We start from the raw sequence: 22,499 nt of genomic DNA, 5'->3' as shown, positions 1-22,499 counted from the left end.
TGAAAATTCCTGATATCTGTGTATAGGACAATAAGGGTTAACAATCGGTTCGATTAACACAGTCTGTCATACGCTTCGTCCGTCTCCGGCCGCTCTCCTCGCGGAGAACGCGGAACCGCGGATCAGGACTCCGCACTCGCCCCGCAGTCCGACTGCGCCTCACTCACTCAAACACTCACCCAACTTACAACAACATTAATTGTATAATGAAGCACTTTTCACAGAATACACGGTACCGGGCACAAAACTTCCTAAGTATATAGGTTGTAATGACTATCATAAAATGCCAATTAGAGCCACAATAATACGAATTTCAGTTCCCATGGATTATAATAGTTGGTACAAACGACAGCACCCCCTCGTACTTCCCTTATTCAGGGATTCCCGCGTTCGTGTAGGTATCCTTCACTCCTGCAATTTCAGCGAAGAGCATCCCCCCGCGTACTTCCCTATCCAGGGATTCCCGCGCCCGCGTACTTCCCTATCCAGGGGTTCCCGCGCCCTCACTGCTGGATTCGAATCCCACCCGGGGCGAGCACAACGCTCTTTACCTCCCGTAGGACGTCTCCTCACGACTTACAGGTTCCCCTCCCTTAACACACCGGGTCCGCTGATGGTCCGTGTCTGTCCCTGCAGTGCTCGGGCGAGCGAGGGAGGTCCTTCGAGAAATCTCGGGGCGCGCCGAGGATGTCCCCCTCTCAGCCGGTCCCGCAGCCGGGCAGAGAGGGTCCCGTCTGGGGTGCCAAAATTGACACGCGGAAACGAACTTCACAACTCACAGAGAGTTATAAAGCTGACATTGGTTTATTGCGGTCCCGGGTGCAAGGGGATTTCTCCTCCTGACATGCACACCGGGTAAAAATCACGACAGGTATTTAAAACAGTTAACAAAGTTAGTTACGCCTCCTGGTGCTACCCCTTAATTAACTCTTGGTTAATACTTTTCTTACTTCATCTTAAAGTTACAGTTCTCTTAATTGGGTTGGGGCTTTTCTAGCTCGGAGGTGTGTTCCTTAGCATTAGAATGAGATTATAATGAGACGAGTTAACACTAGGGCACTATTTTGGCAGTCATTCTATTTTTCTACGATTCGTCTTTGTGCTAATCATTATTGCTAGTTAGCAGAGAGTTAGTGAAGACAGTCTTTATCTCTAATATGTCTAAGTGCCAGGCGCAGATGTTATGAAGTATCTTCTTTACATTCTTCTCTCTTACTTTTAACCCTTGTTTTTCAAGATGTCCTGTAACAGCAACAACCTACTGAGTGTGTGCGATGGCGTGTGGGGACGTGGGAGTTGTTGTGGAGAAGGAGTCTGGGATTTCATCAAGACTGGGATCCTAAACTAATCTCAGTTAGTGATTTTAAGAGTAAAAAATGGACCCCTCGGAGGAGATTTTAGGTGCAAGTACAGGTCCACCTCAGTGTCACGAGTGACATTAAAACGAAGACACGCGCAGACGGACTTTGGTGTGAGCGACCAGTCCGTGACTGCGACGTGATTCTGTCTCTGTCGCTGTTCCGTACGAAGGACCCCGCGTGTGTCCCAGGGGTGCGCTGGCTGATGGGCAGTGCCCGGCACCCCGCTCTGCAGAGCGGCGATACGGACCGAGGTCTCGGCCCCCGGTGCTGACGGGCGTTGTGCACAGCGGGCGAAGAGCCCCGGTGTAGGGACAGGGACCGCACCCGCAGCCCGCCCGGCCCCGCCGCCTCCCGCGGCCCCCACCCGCGCCCCCGCCCGCCCCTTCTCCCCCGCGGCTCTGTCCCCGCGGCAGCTGCAGCGGGATGGCGCTGCTGCCCGTCCCCAGCGTGCGGGGCAGGGCTGCGCACACGGAGCCCGAGGGGTCCCGTCCCGTCGGGCAGAGCCCGGCGGAGACCTGCGCGGGGGACGGGCGGGAGCGGCGGCAGCAGGAACACGCTCCCGAGCCGGTCCCCTCCCGGGGCCGGCCCGGGCCGGGCTTCCCGAGCGGGGCGCGCCCCCGGGAGCGGGGCGAGCCCGGGCGCGGCTGGCTACCGAGCCCGGGTGGCTACCGAGCCCGGCGGCGGGGCCGGGCCGGCCGGCAGCGCCGAGCACCGGGCGCAGTCTGCCGCGGGTGCGGCCGAGGGCCGGCGCGGGCTTCGTCCCGGCCGGCACCGTGCGCCTCCGGGGAGCGCCGGGACGGCGGCAGCCGGCTCGGCCCCTCGGCCTCGGCGTCCTTGTCGCCGCCCGGGACACGGGGACCCCCGGGGCGCTCCCCGGCCCCCGGCAGCGTCCCGCCCCCCCACCGCCGCCGGAGCGGGGCAGGACGCGGAGCTGCAGCGCCCGGTGCGCGGTGCCGAGGGGCCGGTTCCTGCCCGCCATCGCGCTGCCCGCCCCGCCCGCCCCTGCCGCTGCGCCCCGACCGGCCGGGGGGGCTCGGCTGGGCCCGGCTGTGCCCGGTTCGGCTCGGCTGGGCTCGTCGGGACTCAGCGGGACTCGGCGGGACTCGGCGGGGCGGGTCTGGGCCGGGCCCGGTGCCGGTGCCGCAGCCCCCGCCCAGGCGAACCGGCCCGGGCGCTGCCCACGCAGGAGCTCTCCTCGGGCGGGTCCCGGGACACCCCTGCCGAGCTCCGCCGAACCCCCCTCGCTGGGCGGCAGCCGGCGGGACCGAGAGACCCCGGCGGGCGCAGGGCAGAGGCGCGGAGGTCCCGCCCCTCCCCGCCCCTCCCCTCCCGGGACAGAGGGGTCCGCAGCGGCTGTCCCGGGGCTGCTGCCCCACGCCCACCCGTGCGGCGGCACCGAAGCGGGTGGAAGAGGCCCCCGGCTGCCGACCCCAAACTCGCCCCCCCGCAGGAGCTCCCCGGAGCGACGGGGCCCTGGCCGGGGACGCCAGGCTGGCTCCAGCCTCGGGACGCGGAGCATCTCCCCCGGGAGACGGTTCCGCCGCCGCCGCCGAGCCCCGCTGCGGGGAGCGGGGTGGGGAGCGTCCCGCCGGCGACCCCCCACGTCCCGGGTGGGCAGCGCGCGCGCACCGGCGTGTGCATTTGCTTTTCCTCCTTTCGCAGCAGTTTCTAATAACGGGGCCGCGGGCGGGGAACGGAGCGGGGACGGAGCCGGGGCGGGGGGACGGAGCCGGGGCGGGGGGCGGGCGCGGCCGCGCATCCCTGCCGGGGCTCCCACCGCCGCAGCCGGGAGGTGCGCGGGGCCCGGCCGGGCCCGCCCGGCGGGTTCTCTGCCGGGGAAGGGGCGGAGGGGGCTGGTCCGCTCCCGGGGCCTGAGCGCTGCCCGGGAGCAGAGGCGGGACGGCGGGGAGGAGGAAGGGGGCGGCCGGGGTGCGGGACCCGGCGGGCGGTGGGCGAGCGGAGCGCAGGGCTCGTGTCGGCCACGTCCCGCGGCGAGAACCGGGCTCCCGCGGGGCGGCGGGGGGGTCACGGCAGGAGCGGGGAACTGCCGGGAGGACTCGCTCCTGGGGAGCGGGGGGCTGCGGAGGCAGCGGCGGGGCCCGAGGGGCAGAGACGCCGGGCCAACGGGGCCGCCGGCGGGTCCCCCGGGAGCGGGCAGAGGCGCGGCCCTCGGGCACCCCCGGGCCGGGCCGGCGGGGGCCCCCGGGACCGGGTGCGAGGGGCCGGGCTCGAGCGCTCCCCCGAGAGCAGCTCCTCCCGCTGCCGCCGGCACCGAGCAACCCTCCGTGCTGGGCGGCGGCACGGCCCTGGCAGACCCCGCCGCTCCCGGAGGGAAGGGCTGGACGCTGGCCAGGCCGGGGGGGCAGCGGTGCTCCCCTCCCTCCCTCCCTCCCTCCCCGCAGCCCCTCCGGAGCCCCCGGGCACGGCACGGGCCCTGCCCGCTGCTGCTGGGGCTCTGGCAGGGCGGCCGGCACCGGGATGCCCGCGGGGAAGTGGGGATCCGGAGCGGGGCCGGGCTCCGGCAACGGGCTCCTGTCCCGTCCCTGCCCGCGGGGACGGGCCCAGGGAAGCCCCGGCTGCCGGCGGGGCAGAGGCTGCCGGGCTCCCCCGGAGGGGGCTGCGGGAGACGGGCGGGTGCGGAGCAGCCGGCACCCACGGCGGCCCTTGGCCTGGGACAACAGCCCGACCCGCTGCCCGGGGGACAGCAGCCGAACACGCCGCGGGCCGACGCTGCCGGGGGAAACCCCCCGGACTGGCGGGGAACCGCAGCTGCGGGCTCTCCACGGGGGACGGCCCCACGGGCAGGAGGGTACAGGCAGCTCCGGGCAGCGCGACCAGGACAGACGAGACACACACGGCAGCTCCGGCAGAGGAGACGGACGCTCCGCTTTTATTGCGCGCACGGCCGCGCAGCGAGCGGCGGCTCCTTCCCGACGGAGCAGCACGCCTGCAGCCTTTCCAAGCGGGCCACGTCCGGCACAGGGCAGAAGAGCCCCAGGGGACCTCATGCGGGGAAGTCCTGGAGGCTCCCCTGCCCGCCTGGCACAGGGAAGAGAGGCGGCGGGATGGAGGGCACAGCCGGACTCCTGCTCCTGCAACAGCGGGGAACCGCTGGCCAGAAACGGCCCTGAGGAGCTCCCGGAGCGAGGGGGCCCTGGCCGGGGACGCCCGGCTGGCTCCAGCCCCGGGACGCGGAGCATCTCCCCCGGGAGACGGTGCCGCCGCCGAGCCCCGCTGCGGGGAGCGGGGTGGGGAGCGTCCCGCCGGCGACCCGCCACGTCCCGGGTGGGCAGCGCGCGCGCGCACCCGCGTGTCCATTTGCTTTTCCTCGTTTCGCAGCAGTTTGTAATAACGGGGCTGCGGGCGGGGACGGGGACGGGGACGGAGCCGGGGCGGGGGGCGGGCGCCGCCTGGGTGCAATTTCTCCTTAATAATGTCATAATCCCGATTCTTTGCAGTAAAGCACATTATCATTAAATTGCCATGACGGCTCTGCTCCGCTCTGAAGTGTTTATTGCATCGGGATTTCAAGCGGAAAAAACCTCCAAGTCCAATCATCAAGAAAAAGCACCAAAAAAGGCAAAGTGTCCATTGGAAATGCTGAGAAACACTTCAGTAACACCTGAATATATTCTCTGTTTTCACTGTGAGACTCCAGCTGTGAACGGGGGGAAGCAGAATACAGAGATCCGGTAATACCACACTATACCATGTTTAATTCTCAACAAAACCTACGAAACTCATGAAAATATCCACTTGCCACACAGCTTTTTTGTCAATACGTAAGACACAGGAGCGGACAAACCACATCAGTTGTGTCTCACTGCAGCTGAAAAACATTTGACAAAGCGAGCGCAAGTTCGCAGCGGCCAAGCAACCTCATCGCAGACAAGGGCGAGACCTCAACCTTCAGACAAGCAAGAGCGCAGCGTAATACGCAGTAAGCTGCAAATACAGTGTTCTTCACTTACAGCAGCTGAAAGCATTTCATTCCCATTTTTTCGATCCGTTGCTGGGTTGGGGTTGGTTCCCCCCCCCCACCTTTGAGGTGTATTAAACAACTTGGCTTACCTGGAGGTGCACGGCGCTTGTGTTCTACCTTGTGCTGCGAGTTCTTCCTGCAAAGAAGAAAACGGTAAAAGCTCAGCTCGCCACCGTGCTCCACACTTCACAAGCTCTGAACTCCTCGGTGTTCCATGGATGATTTCCGTTTCTTTTTAAAATAAAATTGTGTGACCAGTGCCTGACCACAGTCTCTCAGCTCAGGGTGGAATGGAGGGTGGGAAAAAACCCACCAGATTAAAGAAGAGTTCCTAAAGAAGAGAATAAGAGTTCCTGCACACGAGTGCCTGGACAACAAGAGATCTAATCGCTGGGATCAACCCCTGGCAAAGCTCCGGCGGAGGTGGGTACGGGGAAGGGAGTTAAAGCTGTGCATTAAAGACAGGGGAGGAGGGGTGACCCAGCACGCACCTTCACGCCCCACTCCCCCCTTAGCCAAGGGACCGGATCCGGCTGCCGGCTGCCCTCCCGGCACTTCCCCCCGGGCCGCGGAACCCCTCGCGGGGGGGTCTCAGACTGCCCTCCCGCACGGCGCGGGCGCTCCCGAGCGACTCCCGCCGGCCCCGACGAGGGGGGAGAGCCGCCCCCGAGGAGGGGCCCCGCCGCGGAGGGCCGGTCCCGCCGGGCCCCCCGGCCCGCGCTGAGGGCGGCGGGGCGCTGCCGGAGCCCTCCCCGGCGCGGGAGGGGCGGGCGCGGCTCGGCGGAGGTGGGGGGGGGCGGCGCCTTCCCGCGGGGGTTCGGCTCCGCTTCTTCCCGGGGGGGAACGGCGTCGGGAAAGGTCTTCTCCGCACGGAGCGGAGCGGGGCGGGCGGGCGGAGCAGACGCGGGGCTGGGGGGCGGCTGCGGAAGAAGCCCCGGCTGGAGGTGCTGGAGAGAAGGGGGGCCCTGCCTCCTTCCCTCGGGCCACCCCTCGGGTTGGCTCGCGGGGGGGGTGCGCGGGGCGAGGAGCCCCAGTTCAAGTCCCACGTGTGGAATTCGTGTCTGATTTACTTCGCTTAGTTACTGACGGCTGCAGTGCTAGTTGACAGTCATCGGTTCTGAAGGATCCTTCACCGACGTGTGTTTGCGATGCTTTTTTAGTGCTGAAAACGGCTTCAAAAACGTTTGAAACAGAGATCTCGCCAGCTTGTGTTCTGCTGGCACTGGCACTGGACAGGTACGTCTTTGTGTAACACCACCCCCCCCAAAAAAAACCCCGCTCCCCCCCGAAACTGAAGTCCCATTCTGGACCCCTTCTGTGCCTTTTAGCGGCGAGTCATTTCCTTTCAGGCGACGTGGGTCCAGACGTATATCCTGTGTCACTTCACTGTTGAGCGCACAGACTTCTTGTAAACCTCAGCTACTCAGGTCACATCCTCTGCCGGTGCCGGAATAAGAATTTCAGGTAAGACGGATTGATGTCTGCGTGCTGCGGGGATTGTATTTGGGAGATCAGAGATGGTCTTCAGCTTTGAGAATCAAATGTAGCCGTGATTCTAAACGAGAAGTAGAAATACCTTGTATATATTTGTACTGAACAATAGACTACAACACAGATCCTGAACACGTGAAAGGGAATATTAGAAGTTATCATCTCATCTGACCATGAGGAAAATGTTTGTAGTACTTGCGTTACAAAGAGGAGAGCTGCTGATGCCTCTGCTGAGGGAAAGCGGGGGGAACACAACTCGATGTTCTAGACAAGTCAAATTGTTTTGGTCTGAATGCGACAATACGGATAATCGTGTTACTCAAAGCATTCGATAGATTTTTCTAAATAGGCTTGAGGCCTTGTAACTGTCCTGTGCTCTCACTGACTCACTTACTCTGAATCTTTGAGAATTGAGTGGCTTTAGGTTGTACAGTATTTGAACAAATATTACTGCCTAAGACTAGATTAGTCTGAGAAGCTGTGCTTACCTGAAACATGTCATTAAAGAGTTTTAAAGAACCCTTTGCTTCCTGCCTGATGAAGAATGTCTGCTTTTGCTTTTTTATCAAAGTGTTTCTAAATACTTCACCATTTTCCATGGGAGATCATAGTGACGTGTGCAGAAGAAAATGACTTGTTATGGCTGACCTGCAACTCTAAATGTACTCCTGGTAGAGGCCACTATGGTAGAGCACAAGTTAGAGCCGAACACTAAAGTGGATTTCTTGTCACTTTGTCACTTGCAGCTTCCTGCGCTACCATGGCCATTTACCACACTGCAGTGGTTACCAGCAGGGGCATCACCACAGAACAGTGGTGCACACCGCTCCTTTCTGAGGAAGGTTGATGTTGTGAACGTAGGGGAGCGATTTAACCACTTACTTCTATTGGTAAATTCGTATTTCTAGCAGAAATTCTTTTATTTCCTACAGTTAGGGAAAAAAATCCTCCCACCTTATACTCGTTACATAGGTAGCATAACTGAAAAAAATTTGCATCCTCCTGTTCATAAAGCTACTGTGAAAACTCAGTTCAGTTAACAGCATTTCTCAAATGCAATTTTTGTACACTTACTATGTGTATTTACAGTGGAATTCCTCTTGGAAAAGTGTGCAAGGTAAATATGCAGTAGAAGGCAACAGTGCTTTAATGAAGAGGAAAAGTTAATGTCTGGGGGAAGGAAAAGTGTGTAGGAAGAGGGGAGTCCCTGTGGTTCTTAGGTGCCGCTCAGAGCTTCGGTGAATACCTTCTCCATCTTCTGCTGTGTGGATGCTATTATCCCTGAATTCACGGGTTGTATGGATTTCCTATCTTGTGACAGATGAGTGAAGGCAGCAAATTCTGTGCCTGAGCCTTAGTCCCTGTGCATACAGGTGTTGTAAATACTCTGATTTTCTAAAATAATCAAAATATGATCATATAGAAAGGTTAAATTTGATTAACAAATAAAATAATAAAATACAAAGGCATAAGTTAGGATTGCTAAGTTAGAAACAATAACCATAGGAACCTCACCAGGGAGTCGCTGTTCCATACTAAGGAACTAACAGTAACGAGATGGAACGATGAAGAATTGAATAGAAAAGTTTCATCTGAGTCCTGTGACAATGTGACCTGATATGCACCAGTGATGCTGCTTGGAAAGTTCCTTACCTTTCCCACCTTGATTCGAATATCAAGAATGCCAATCAATCAATATTAATAGAAATAACCATTGATTGTTTTAAGGATGGATATTGGTAGAATGGTATAATCCAGAGAGCGATTAATAAAAATTAAATTATATATATTCTGTATGAAGGTAACTAGGTATGATTTATCTGTGATTTAATCATAAACTAACTGTTGAACAATGTAGCATCGTGAATAGGTAGAATTTGCTTGTCAAGACAATGATAAGTTGTAGGCCTGGCCAGTAAACCGAGGAAAACTTAAGAAGATTCCAAGAATGGAATTTTACAACCAACCTGAGCAGGCGCAAAGATTGGGTTCAACTAAAGGACACCATGAGGAAGACTATGGACGACCACCAGAGGACCTTAGACGACCACCTGTGTACCTGGAGGCGCATGCGTCACGAGCATTTACATATATTAATGAGTTCTCAGAAATGGTATGAGTATGTTAATTGTTTCTTGGAAATGTGATGAATATGTATACTTTGATTGTATATAACTTTTGTAGCAGAGAAACTAAGCACGCACACGAGGTGGAGCGATCCCCTGTGCGTCCAGCGCTGCAATAAAGAAGTGTCTGCTCACCTACGTACAGTGTGTAGGTGAGTTTTTATATTACAGATTTGTAACACAGGGAACAGTGAAGTTGTAAAAGAATGGGAAGGGGTGGGGGGAGCTATCTGCCTAGATCATCTCTGCCTAGAAAACCAGAAATTTTAACTAAGTCATAAGTAGGTTCTGACACAAGTTTTGTTTAAAAGAGAAGTAATTGAGCAAGCAAGACAGTAAGAATTACCTTCTTTGTAAGGTGTTGATGAAAGGTTGGGTGGAGCCAGACAAACTCCACTATTTCATCTGTTGGATAGCATTGCCCTCATCTGACCTAGGCACAGATCTCAAGTTTGAGACACGGAGAATTCGTGGTTTGATGGTCACAGTGGCATCTCATTGGGCACATGGAGACTGCATGCCTCTCGGCCGGGTTAAACGAGGCCTTCTGGATTTCTGTTAAATGCCAGGAAGACTGATACTCTCCTGGCAGTGCAGAAAGGAGAAGTTGCAAGCTTCTGGAAGATTGCATTGGGTTAAAGATGAGGTCACTTGCATCTTCAATGCAGCGTGGATGCGGCAGAGCGGGTGGCCTGTGTGTCCACAGACTGGCTGGAGCCTTTTTCTCTGGCTGAGTGCTTACGCTTGGAGCTGAAATGAGGTGTTCTCCGGGTCCTGATGGTTCCTTATGCCCTGACACAGTGCCCCCTCCAGCTCTGCCTGTGCCTGATAGCTCAGCTGAGACGGTCTATTTTATATAGCTTTGCTACAAGAAAACACTCACACATGTTTAACATTTCTAACATGCTTTACTGAACTTGTGATTATAAAGGCAATTTACAATAAAGCGATTAAACAAACAGTAAGTTAAAACACCACACATTTATACAAAGTATTTCAAAGGGCTCAAATGACTATCAGGTTCCAACTCATTAAGACTTTAAAGCAACATCAATCTTCAAAGTGTATCCACACCTATACTTAGCATTGTAACACTTTTGAAGGCTCCCAACAACGATTAAGAGCACTACACGAGACAGGCATGAATGATGTGCTTGAAGCTTCCTGGGAAATACGGGTTCTACCTCTAAATTGAATTGACTCTTTGGACAACAAATTGTAAACACTAGCAGCCTTTCTGGAGTACATGAGTGATACCCTTAGTGGGAACCAGTCTCCACGTCCCTCACTTAACACTGTAGTTTCACAAATGTTTCAGGTTAGTGCTGCCTAAAGACATACCCCACCTTTCTCCGGCCATCTGTTCCCATGCGCATCTCCTGCTACCCTTGAGCCAGTGCAAAGCACTTGTACGTTTGCTCAGTGAACCGGCCAGGGAAACTGATTGACCTTCAAGCTAATTCAGCAAACAAACATGGCAGAGCGCTAGCTGTAATTCTCCTTGATTTCCCTGGTCATGTTCACTGTGCAGATGTGCTGGCACCAGAAAGACACCAGCACAGGGGAGGGACACAGTGCCTGGGAGCAGGAAGACTATTTCTGTAGGCAGCAGTACTGTTAAAAACACCAGTTAAAACCATCTTGTGGAACTACAGGGTTCAGCTTTTTCATTTTGAAACAAGAATCATGTTTTCAAAACAATTTATAGTGCCAATCAAATAGTCAGGAGCAAAATGGTGGACTACCAGAATAGACAATAACATTTTACGATCTCTCTCATCCCTCTTTCTCTCTGCCTCAGCCAGCCGGTGCCCAGGGATGGAGTGGACTTCAGGTTCTCATCTTGAAGGGTGTATGGTGTAAAGAGTGCAGGGCCACCAGGCCGCAAACACAAAACAATGCTCCAATACTGTAAACGGGATCTGTTCCTCCTCTCCGAGTACGGAAAGCCCACAGGATAGTTGGTACAACAGGGGCTGCTAAAGTATCTCTTCTTTATTCCTGTCTTGACATACCCAAAGGCTTCATCATCATGAGGTTCTGTAAAATCACGTTCTTTCACGAAATGGTTTTCATTAACTCCGTGCTCCACCTTCCTGCAGGGAGACTCCACAGGAGACAAAAGGATGGCAGCGTTTAGATGACTTGGAGTTAAGTCCACTACGATACCAGAGTCACTGAACCTTCCAGGAGAAAATTCACCCAGTTCCTTCAGTGAAGACGGTGGGCTTAGAGGACAGGCGTCTTGAGCTCTGAAGATGTTTTGAATGAGCTGCTCCACATCTAGGCTAGATGGCACCACGTCAGTCTGGATGGCCTGTTCCACCATCACATTGCTGACTTTCTCCTCCTCCTGGAAAGAAGTTACTTTCTCATCCAGAACACTTTCAAGCATCTCTTGAGTCACAGCAGAACTGGAGGGAGCTGGATCACTCAACTCAGAGGTTATGGTGGTCAAACTGTCTTCACAGGAATCAGTCCCATTAGCTGTGCCCTCATTAAGAAGCAGCCCACTATCTGCCACCTCCTCCAGAGCTTGGTCCTCTGTGGTGAGGCTGTATGGCATTGTGGCACACAACACCAACGGCTTCCCCTCTGAGTCACACCTGTGCTCCAGGCACTGCTCATCTCTCACAGAGCTGCTCTGAGCCATCTCCATGCTCTGCAGCAAAGACTCCAGTTTCTTGTTTTCAATGCTAATGGCTATGAAGTATTGCTGCATTTTTTTGTCTTTCTCAGCCAAGCTGGTTTTCATGCTTTCAATAACCTGCTTGAGTTCTTTAACTTCCCTTCTTGCTTCCAAGGCGGCCAGCTCTGCCTCCACACGATGACACTCTTCCTCAACCCAGTCCTCCTTCATCCGTCCCAGCTGAGCTTTGAGTTCTTCTATTTCCACTTCCCTGTAGCAAAATAAAAAAGTTATAACGCTTCTGCTGACCGGTCAGTTAAAGAGTCAACATGTGGCTCCACTGCACTGGGATGGCTATGCTGCAGAGATGCTCCAAGAAGAAAGCAAATTCCTCCATGCACCATGTGCTGCTGCCTCCAAGAGAGCTGGCAGAGATGCAAACCAGCTGCCAAGACACGCTGGCTGATTGTTAACTGGAGTCACTGACCTCACCACACAGCCAGCAGCCTTGTGGGCTGTGCCGTGATCCTGGACATTCTGAGGTGCAAGTGGTGGCCTCTAGGTTAGATCCAACCAGTACAGCACTTAACATCTCACCTATTGCCTCACCCTGGAGTAAATAAGAAACAGCTGCCTCGATACATCCCCCGTACCTGGCAGCAGCTTGTCTCGTACAGCCAGAGCCAACACTGGCCTCAGACAGCAGGAGGGCTCGGGGCTGCAGGCACCTGGCTTGCTTTGCACCCACCCAGCCCAGCGTGGAGCCAGAGGCTGCTGCCTTGACTTGCAAGCAAGTGGGGAGAGGGGGCCCTTACTGAGATCCAGCCCTCCCAGATGCAGAGGTCGGGCTATCCCGAGCTGGTCCAAGTTGTCCCTGCGACTCTGCCTTGGGGCTCCACTCAAACACCCCTTTGTGCCCGCTTGGGCTGTGTGTGCTGGAGAGCCAGCTCTCAGAGTGCAGCTTTAGTAAAGGAGATGACAGAGATGACGTCTGTTGCTGTGGAATGCACATTGTCACTTCTTTGCTCAGCATCCATACAAAGGGCTCTTGCGAAAAATTCAATATCTAAGCGACAAAACCACAAGCGGGCACACTGGTTTGTGTAAGAGCTTTTCTTTCATTAGGGGAGAAGGGGGACAGCTGTAGTCATATTTCACTGAGTAAGGCAGAACAGGAGACCTGCAGGTAGAAACTGGTTTATGTAGAAAAGGTCTCAATGCTAAATCAGACTGGTAAAAAATGACCCTTTAAAAATATTCTGCTAGGGAAGTTCAAAAAAGGGAAAAAGAGACAGCCATATTCATAACTAAACTGCATGGTACGTATTCACGGAGCACGCTATGAAACCTGAAATATCTGAAACCAACCAAATCAGATTGATCACATTTCAAATTTCTTAATGAAAACTTTATGTGGCCAAGAAATGAGTAAAAACATTCAGGACTCCCACCCCTAAATGCTCCTGCATAAATCTTTCTGACTCTGATTTCTGAAGTGAAATATACCTTTCTTTAAGTCTGCTCTCAGATTCCTTCAGCTTTGTTTTCAAATGCCGTACTGTAACTTCTTTCTGCTGCAGAGAATTTAAATACTGCTCTGGATTTTCTGGCTTCATGCTGTGATTGTCACCACAAGAAATGGTGACAAGAAAAAAAACCAAACCATCACATAACATCACTCTTACAGTTCTTCAGTCCTGGCAAAAAGAAAAACATCCCATAGACTGATACAAAGCTTGACTCATTTGGGGCTCCTCAGTTTCCGCACAAGTGACTCCCTCTGGCAAATCAAAGTACTTGAGGAAATGGCTGATTTGTGGCTATCGTGCAAAATCTGCTATTTATTGTACTTGTTTTCAGTGTAGGGAGACATTTAACTTTAAAACACCCAGCCAACCCCTCACCCTAAACAGGTGTGGTGTGCCCAAGGGCAGGCAGCCGGGCCACCGGCAAAGGCACCCAGCTGCAGACACGGTCAGGTGAGGTAGTGTAGGGACTGAGTTCAGCTCCACATGTCAGGTAGGAAGCTGAGCACCCTGAAACCTAGATTCATCCTGTCTAGCTTTAGGTGCACATCTGATAATGCTTGGCTGTTAAGAGAGAGAGAGGGAAACAGCAGCAGTGTGGTGGCAATTTCTTCTCTGCAATACGGGTTGCATGCTCTGACAGGTATCTGTTTTCTTTCCTGTACAGGAAACTGCACAGAGAGGTGCCTAAGGCTGGGCAGGGTGAGTTTTCACCTGAGTGTATCATATTTTCTATACTACCCCAGCCAACTCTCTCCAAAGCGAAAGGACCCTTATACAAAAGAACCAGTAAATCCACATGGGAATTGATGCCATGAAACCACATGAAGGAGCTTGCCTTGGAGTGATAACCAACTATAAGGGGCTTTGACTAAAAGTAACCTTGAATCTTACAGTGCTGAAACAATAAAGGTTTTACAGGGGATGGAGCACCCTGTTGACTGGCGAGCCACCAATATGAGGAGTCACACCTATGCTGAGGAGCAAGTTGACCTGCACAGCAACCCAGACAGCCAATGCCACATTACCGTGCAGAGACGGTAAGTCAGTGCGCTGAACACTGGCATGCTGAAATAAAGACTTGCCTCATCACTGAGCTGCTGTCGCTTCCTTTGCATGAGCCTGGCTTGCTCCTGCTGGCTGAAGAAGCCCCGTGATTCTGGCGGACGTTAGCAGGACACAGCTGGCTTTTGCCCAGTCTTGACAAAGGGTCCTTTTCACAGGAAGCAGGTGGGCTGGCTAAGAACTTGTAGGATAAGGATCCATTATCCCGACCATAAGGGCCACGGCTGCAGGGGAAGCAACACGGTTAAGGCATATTGGATTATCCTCATCACGCAACCCATTATGTGTCTTATTTTACACACAAAGTTGTCTAAACACTAAAACAGACAGGAAACTGTGAGTGGCCGTGAAGAAAGTCAGTCCCAAAGTCATCAGCCACTGCACGTTCTTTCACTGACTGTGGGGCACTCAGGCTGAATTACGTGATCTAGGAAAACCTCGGCCATTTTCACATTTCTCAGTGGATAGCACGATTCCCAGTGACTCCATCAGATCATCCACGTTCCCTGAACCTCTGACTCCATTAAGTAATGAGAGAACTGCAGCCTGGACTAGTGCCAAAAGAACCAAGCTCCAGCCTCTCCCAGCCAGGTCTGCATAGAGATGCCTGTCCACGGAGGTCTGCTGTAAGACTGTTTTCAAGCTCCTCAGCAAGCAGCCTGAAGGATCACAGCATGCAGTGAAAACAGATTTTGGTTGAGCCACTGTTCTTTCCTGCCTTTGGCATACCGGCTGCTTCAGCTGCCATTGTCAGCTATTCACTTGCTTAGATATAGTTCGAAACCCACTGTGAGCAGTCTGAAAGAGTATTAAAAAAGCACAGCCTTTTCTTTCTTCCTTCCAGTTTCCCTCATACATATCTACCTTTCTTTTCCCACTCTTTACTAAAGAATCAGACTGTCAACCACGTGCTTGAAAGCAACTGGTATCTGCACTGCCCGACAGCTGCCAAAGGGCTGGGGTGCTCTGAGGACAGCTTCTCGAGGGGCATTCCTCACTTGCTCACTTGCTTTGCCTTCTGCACTACTACGCTGCTAACTTCATCCTCTCATGCCAGTTGTTCTTCTAAACTGTAACGGAAGGGCTGGTTTCAAAAAAATACGGAAAAAGGCAAATCCAGCCAGCAAAAGAGAAAGCTTTAACATAAAAAATTAAATACCACAGAATTAGGAAGCAAGCTCTCTTCTCAAAATCGTCTGACTTGGTTTCCTCCCTTCTCCGAAAATGGAACAGTTTATAAGGAACAGGTGGCTGAGTGGCTGCTGCAGACCTTCATCGCACTGCTGCCGTTTGGGTCATTTTATAACCACTTCACTCATTTTATAACCATTTCACAATGAAGTGCAGGACTGTGGCTTGTGACAACGTGGAAACGTGTCACAGCGACTTAAGCCAAACAGTTAAAAGAGAACATATTGCAAAGGAGACATCTCTTTCCACTCGGTACAGTACAGCATCAACTCTTGTGTGAGGCAGAATTTGCCCAGACTGTGCATAACACAGCCATGCACTGGAAGGAGCATTCTTACAGAGGGCTTCTGTCCAATTAAGTAGGTCAGCATGCTCTAACGTAAAGTTACATTTAAACGCACAATAATCTATGAAACGATACATCATCTTACTGCAAGTAAGGTGATTTTAGGGCTTCACATTATACTTGGTATTGCTTTTTCCCCCAGCCAGTACCTTTACTTGTTAGATTTAACCTAGAGAGCACTTCAGTAACATTTATTTTTCCAACAGTCTCACGACGCAGATAGGAAACTGCTCATTAAGCATCATTCTGCCGACCTCTGTACACTGGGGCACGCTGCGACCTTGGAGACGTGTGTGCCTTAAGCACAGGGCTATCCCACTGCCGGTCCCAGCCTGCCTGCCAGCTCTTCCACAAAGGGCAGGAAAACAGTCCTGTCTGTTTGAACTCTTTGGTTTTGGTCTCCAAACACAGCATTTGTATTTTTTTCTTCTTCTTTCTCGTATCACAGTTCTCATCAACATAAGTACTGCCCATTACCCAAATTGTTTTAAAACTCACAATACTGATATTGTCTGTATTAGCTGCAAGACCTTACAGAGTAGTCTACCTCTGCACTAGTGACGCTTGCACTATTCACGAAAGATTGCTTTGCTTACTTGAGAGAAAAAGAAGATCTTTTGCTTCCAGCAGCAGACACATGGACTTCAGGCGCTGAAATACCGCCCATGCTGCCTGAAGACCTGAAATCGGCTTCACTCCCTGGCAAGGAAAAGGGAAGAGTAAAAACATGATGATAACTCAAAGTCTGTTTTCAAAATAACAGTGAATCACAAGCATCCTTCCTTTGTCCGTCCTGAGTGAATTTTAGAAGTCGCATGAATTTTCAAACATCCCTGAGGACAAGCGCTGGGCTTGTTCCAGATTTTCAACATGTCTTCAGAACCGGCACTTCAACAGGAGCAGAAAAAAACATTTGAACACAAAACCCTCACGCTACAGAAGTCATTTTAGGATGTAGCTAGGAACATTTGTTGTGACAACCTGTTCGCTTTCTCACAGCCATCAGCACGTGAATGAGGCTGCTCACGTGGCTCCTTCAGAAGCCCAGTGATTCGGAACACACAATTGTGATGTCAAATGAGAACCAAAAATAGAGTGAAGGCATCTAAAACACAACCTCCCCAGGATTTAGGTATCTAGGTACATAAACGCAAGTAAAATCCCAGTGTTTAAAGGGGCCAAATGTTCAAAATGCCACCACTATCTCTCTGCAAAGACCTGCTTAGGTCTTTATGGTCGAGCTTCCACTTTTGAGCCCAGTAACCACCACTTACCCCATGGCCTTATACCACAGTGGAATCAAGTAAGTGAGATGTGCATGACTAAGATAAAGACATTCCCTTTGCTTTCTATGCCTACATATAAATACAGATACATAAACAGAAGGAACATACAGACATATCTACTCAACACTGCTCAAAAAGTATTAAAAGGAATCGCTCTGAGGGAAACAAAAACTTTTAGGGAAGTAATTTGGCCACCAAAAAACAAAGTTCAGCGAACACTGAAACTATTTATGATTTGAAGTCAAACATGGACAGAAAATGGAAAACCAGAATTTTCTTTCTGTCTGAAACGACAGTTTAATTTTGAAAACTGTCAAATTTCTTTCTTCTTTTAAAAAGGGGTGAAAACATTAAAAAATCTCCCCAGTCATTCTAAATATTTTAGGTTGAGTATCATCTTTGCTCAGTCTGAAACACAGGTTTTCTTTAATGTATTGATTTGGCAGCAAAGCCCCGAATCAGTTAGTCCCATAGTTCCACTTTGAACATAACAAGGTGTCAGACAAAAAAAAAAAAATAGGGGATGTAAAGGAAAATAGAAAAAGAAATAATCTACCAATTCCTGAGTAAACATTGTTCAGAAAACAGTTCCAATCCCAGGATTCTCATTAAAAAGGCGTTAATAACCTGCAGGAATCCCAAAAATGTCAACAACAATTATAACAGGATTACAGGGCACTGTTTAGGAAGGGAGATGACCGGAATTTGTGTATTCTAAGATAAAAAGAAATACTGGCCACACTGTTTGTCACAAAGAGGAGGAATACAGCTGGAAAACTGTGAAGAAAACCAGGTAACAGCAACACAGGATTCTGGCTGCGATGCGTGTTATTTCATGAAAAATGACTTGAAATAAAATCTGATGGTCGGTGGGAGTTGTGCATAGTAAAATGTAGCTGGAGTAGGTTTGGAATATTTTAACCAGAGAATCAGAAAGCTGTTTTAAACATTGGCATAAATAATGAAGATTGTAGTTTACAAGCAGAGCACACACACACACACACAAATCTCCTAAGGGAAGATTCATAATGGCCTCTTTCATATGCACAGTATTTCTTTCTGTGGAGGTGGAACTGGCTGAAAGTCACAGAAAACAGTCAGAAAGAGCAGAAAATTTGCTGCAGTAAATACCCAAATTGCAAAGCATGTTCTAGCTTGACCTCACACCTATTTTAAAACAAATACTTAAGAGTGCACAGTGTGTGTAGCATCGGCTTCTCTTTTTTGACTCATCTTCCAGACTGGATTAGCAGAGGAGAGAAAAAAAAACCTGCTTGAATATACAAAAAGGAATTTTTTTGACTAAAGATCACAGCTATTGCCATCTTCCATACCTGCCTCAACTCTGACCTCAGAACCCCAGGGCCCTTCTTATGCCAGAACTCAGCCATCTTTTCCAGATGCAGGAGCACGTCCCCACAATCCCCACGAGACCTGCATCTCTACCAAAAGGCATGTGGAGCTAAAAGACGAATTGGCTGGCATGGGTCTCACCCTGTCCAGCAGCCCGGCGGCTCAGGCGCTCCCTGCAAAAGTCCCATCCCTGCATCCCCTACTCACTCAGCTTTGCAGTCGGAGCCGTGGCTTTCTCATGGACCAAGCGCGAGGCTAAGCTCGAGGTGGCAGGCATCCTGAGGCGAGAACCTCCCTTTAACGGTGGGCATCCCACTTTCTGTACATCTGGAGCGGTATCGAGACAATCAGTGGGCCAGAGAGAGAGAGAGAGAAAGGAGTTATGGTGTGCCTGCTGGGAACTCGGCTTCAAACCCTCAATAAAACCGTTACTGAATGATATGAAGTGGAACAGCTTCCCCGGAGCAGACTCCCCACATCCCCTCAGCCTGCCAAGCAGCCTGCTGTTAGGGCACCCTTCTCCTCTGTCCTCAAGTCCATCCTCCAAGAGGCAAACACATCTAAATAGAAGTTTCTTTTCCCTTTACTGAACTAAGTAAAAGGGATCTCCTTTTTTTTTTTTTTCTGTGAGGAAGGAGATAAGTACCTAACTGCGGAAGATTTGTGCCCGACACCCTGAATTGCAGGCGGTCTGTGCCGCCAGCCCAGGGCTGAGCAGTTCATTATTTAGGACAGATGGGATTCAGGCTTTTGCCTTTTACTTGCCCATTCCTCCTTTGTAACTTGCTGACTTCTTTTTTGCATTCTCCATTTTTGCTGTGACGTCTGGGTGCTTCCTGCAGCCTGAGAGTCTTCTGAACAAAAGGAGATACATGTCTTGAGAGGCCACAGCCCAACCACGAATTGCCTACGTCTCCACTAAGCAACAGCAGCCATTTTGAGACAGGGGTGGCTCATAAACATTGCAACACAGAATTAAAAGATCATTTTTCCAGGCCACTTTAATCCAACAGGAACTTGTAGATTTGGGTTCAAAAATACAAAACACTTTAAAGCCGAAACACTCTTTGTAGGTGCTACTTTGCTTATTCTCGTTTGAAAGAAATGCTTGGCTATTTGAACATGTTTTCCACATCAATTCAACTAAATTTGTTTAAATTCAAACTTTAAAATCTAAAACGTATAAAAATCCAAACTAAAAAAATAGCACTATGCTACTAATTTTTACCAAATTTTTAAGCATCTTTTGCTCAAAATATTTATATTCCGATTATATTCTAATATTACCTCTTGGAAGCTACAGAACACCTTTTTCACTTCAGTGCAATTTAGTTAGCTTATGTCCTAAAAATAATTCATTCCTGCTGACTAACAAAGCTCATGGTGCGAAATGAGATGATACAGAAATTTCCCTGTGCAATGCTAGGCGCCTTGGGCAGCGGTCCTCAGAAACAGGACAAAAAAACAGAGAGTGCCTAAGCTTATCAGGGATCAACGGAAGAGGAAAAGGCATCTAATTAGACCTACTTGAAAGAGCCAAGCGTGATCTTGAAACACAAATTTTCTTCTGCAGCTGAATATCCAAGACTGAATTTCTGTTCAAGGAAAAAAAAAAACAAATAAACCCCCCTAAAAAAAGGAGAAATAGAAGAGACAGAGACTGTACTTGGCTTCCATAAGGGCTAACAGCAGAGCTGTCAGAGACCTGATGAGGACCACAGGAGACTGGGGTGGGATTCATCTGACTAAACACGAATGTCTCTAACGTAGACACCCGCGTCTGAGCCAACCTCGGTCCCATTTTTAGACAACAGAGAGTTACTCAGTAGAACCAGTGAGTTCAAGGCACTGCTTACCTTATCCTAAAGTAAATGCTTACATATTTGGGCAGAAAGACCGCACACTAGACTCACTGATTTTATTTGTTATATCTCCTTTAAAACAAAATAGGACCTCAGTCCACTTGTGCCAGTGGAAACGATTACAGCTACATTACAGATACACAACTGAGGTCAGACAAATGACAGTCCATCTCTGCTCTATCCAATTTGGCTCAAGACCGTGAATTTACATCTCCCTCACCTCCCAACAGCTCCCGTAACCCCCAGAAGAAGGGAAATGGCAGATTCACCTCTTAAAGCTCTTCCACTTAGGAAGTGGAAAGAGAGACAGTCCCCATCCACAGCCCACAGCTCCTGAACGTCATCTGAGACCTGTAGATTCAAATGTCTCCTCTTCTAAATCACAAACACCGAGGGGTTTATGCCAGAGAGAGGAGCTCCAACGGGATCTACTGGCTGTGCCGGGTCCGTTGAGCCACCTGGGAGGGACCACTCACAAACTGCCACCGGAACCCGAACGTTCTGAAGCGTGCGGGGGAGGGCGGGGCTATGCAAATGACGGACCCCCCAACAGCCGCATCCACCCCCCACCACCCACCAGACTTCACAGCGCTGGTGCCTTCCAGACCTCACAGCTCCAACTGCTACAGCACACCACACCTTCCCAGGGTGACGCCCCTCCATGCCCAACTCCAGGACGCAAGCTTTGAGGATAGCACGGGCTTGAACCCGGACACGGCGTCCTCGCTCCTGGAGGGCGAGATATGCGTGTTCATCTCCCTCTGAAAGAGGAAAAAACAACATTAGAAACCCTCAACCCGACATGACAAGAGCTTTAACTCATTTAAACCAGACACAGAAGATGTTTCTATGAACTTCTGATCCTAGTATTTAGGAACAAAAATACAGGCTTTTTGTAACACTGAAGGGATATTTTTAATGATAAAACCATTTACTCTAAGCAGGAGAAGATCATTCACTGTACACTCGCACTCTGCTATTCACACACCCCTCCCTCCCCGCACTTTTTTTTTATTAATTAAAAACAAGTGCCACTAAGCAGTATTTCTGATGGAAGGCAAATGTGGGTAAGCCTTCCAGAAATACAGGCAGCTCAAATAAGTTGTCCTCCAGTCCCACAGAGAGCATCCCAAAGGAAGACTGAGCTCCCCAACACGCCTTGCACAACTGCAACCCCTCCCCAGGAAGCCCAAAGAGAAACATGATGCTTCTGAAAAATCCCAGTCCTCCGCACATGATGGTGTCAGAGCAAAAGTCTGGACAAGAACAAGAGCCCCACTTGAGGCTCAACAAAGCTGTATTTGATGCACAGTCTGGGAAAACCAGAGCCAGCAGATAACTCAGAGCTTTTACAGAAGGCCTCAGACCTCCCAGCATCAGCGCTGAGAGCAGCTTCCATACGCCAAGCACAGGGATGGAGAAACAGCTGGTCACGAGCAATGGCTCCTTCCCAAGGTCTCCAGGCAGCCTGCACCACAGAGGGTTGCTTAAGCAAGCCGTTTGTAAGAGACAAGGTCTAGGAGGAGGCTCTTCCATAAACGGCATTCTCAAGCCGAGATCCTCGAGAACACGACCTTGCTGCTCGCTCTCTTCCCCTACAGAGCCTGAAGGAGCTGCCCAACGGCTCAGGCAATCGCCATTTTCAAGAGAGGCAGAGTCCAGCAGTATGTAAGGCTGCCAGATCCAGAGACATCTCCTGTATGGATCCTTCCCCTGACATACAGGCCCATGCTGGCCAGACTGGTATTTATGACTGGAGCTGAAGTGCTCTGGAAGGTCGGCACACACTGGCCACTGAAAAGCTCTGCTCAGTGCTACCAGATGATTTCTAGTCAAATTCAGCAACAGAAAGACAAACGGGGAGAGGCCACAGTCCCGCGTGCAAAGGGAGCAGAGAACAAAACAAAAGATACCGGGGGCAATTCTGGAAGCAGCAACTGGCCGTCTGGCAGACGCATTTTTACCCTCACCTGGTTCATACCTTGCCTTTCTCTCTGTGTATGTCTGCATGTAAAGTGTGCGTATTCATGTGCATGTGTTCCAAGTCAGGACAGCGTATGCTCCACACACAGAGAAAAATGACCTTCCTCCCTTGACCTTGAAAATGTCTGTGTTCCGTGCAGAGACAGTATCGATTCAACATGAAGACATCGACATTCGTATTCAACATAAAGACATAAAGCGTAGCTTCCCCTTACCTGACTGTTTTGTGTAGTATGTACACAATTAACACATTGTATGTCTATTCTGCATGTTCTATGTGTGTGTTCTGTGTAGAGAG

The 22,499-nt window shown here is 51.2% G+C and overlaps 1 protein-coding gene across 1 annotated transcript; it reads right to left on the bottom strand.

The window, feature by feature from the left end:
- Nucleotides 1–10,789: 10,789 nt before the first annotated feature.
- Nucleotides 10,790–22,228, bottom strand: LOC132317350 (syntabulin-like). Its single transcript, XM_059819936.1, is given in 9 exon segments — nucleotides 10,790–10,944; nucleotides 10,946–11,860; nucleotides 13,096–13,230; nucleotides 14,141–14,404; nucleotides 16,314–16,416; nucleotides 18,564–18,683; nucleotides 19,111–19,210; nucleotides 20,858–20,979; nucleotides 22,189–22,228. Coding segments are annotated over 9 exon segments (1,953 nt in total). The 3' UTR covers nucleotide 10,790.
- Between the last annotated feature and the right edge of the window lie 271 nt (nucleotides 22,229–22,499).

Source organism: Gavia stellata, chromosome 7 (genome assembly GCF_030936135.1).
Source record: "Gavia stellata isolate bGavSte3 chromosome 7, bGavSte3.hap2, whole genome shotgun sequence".
In the NCBI taxonomy this organism is placed as follows: domain Eukaryota; kingdom Metazoa; phylum Chordata; class Aves; order Gaviiformes; family Gaviidae; genus Gavia; species Gavia stellata.
The sequence above is the reverse complement of the archived record's forward strand: the minus strand, read 5'-3'. Positions and strand labels throughout refer to the sequence as shown.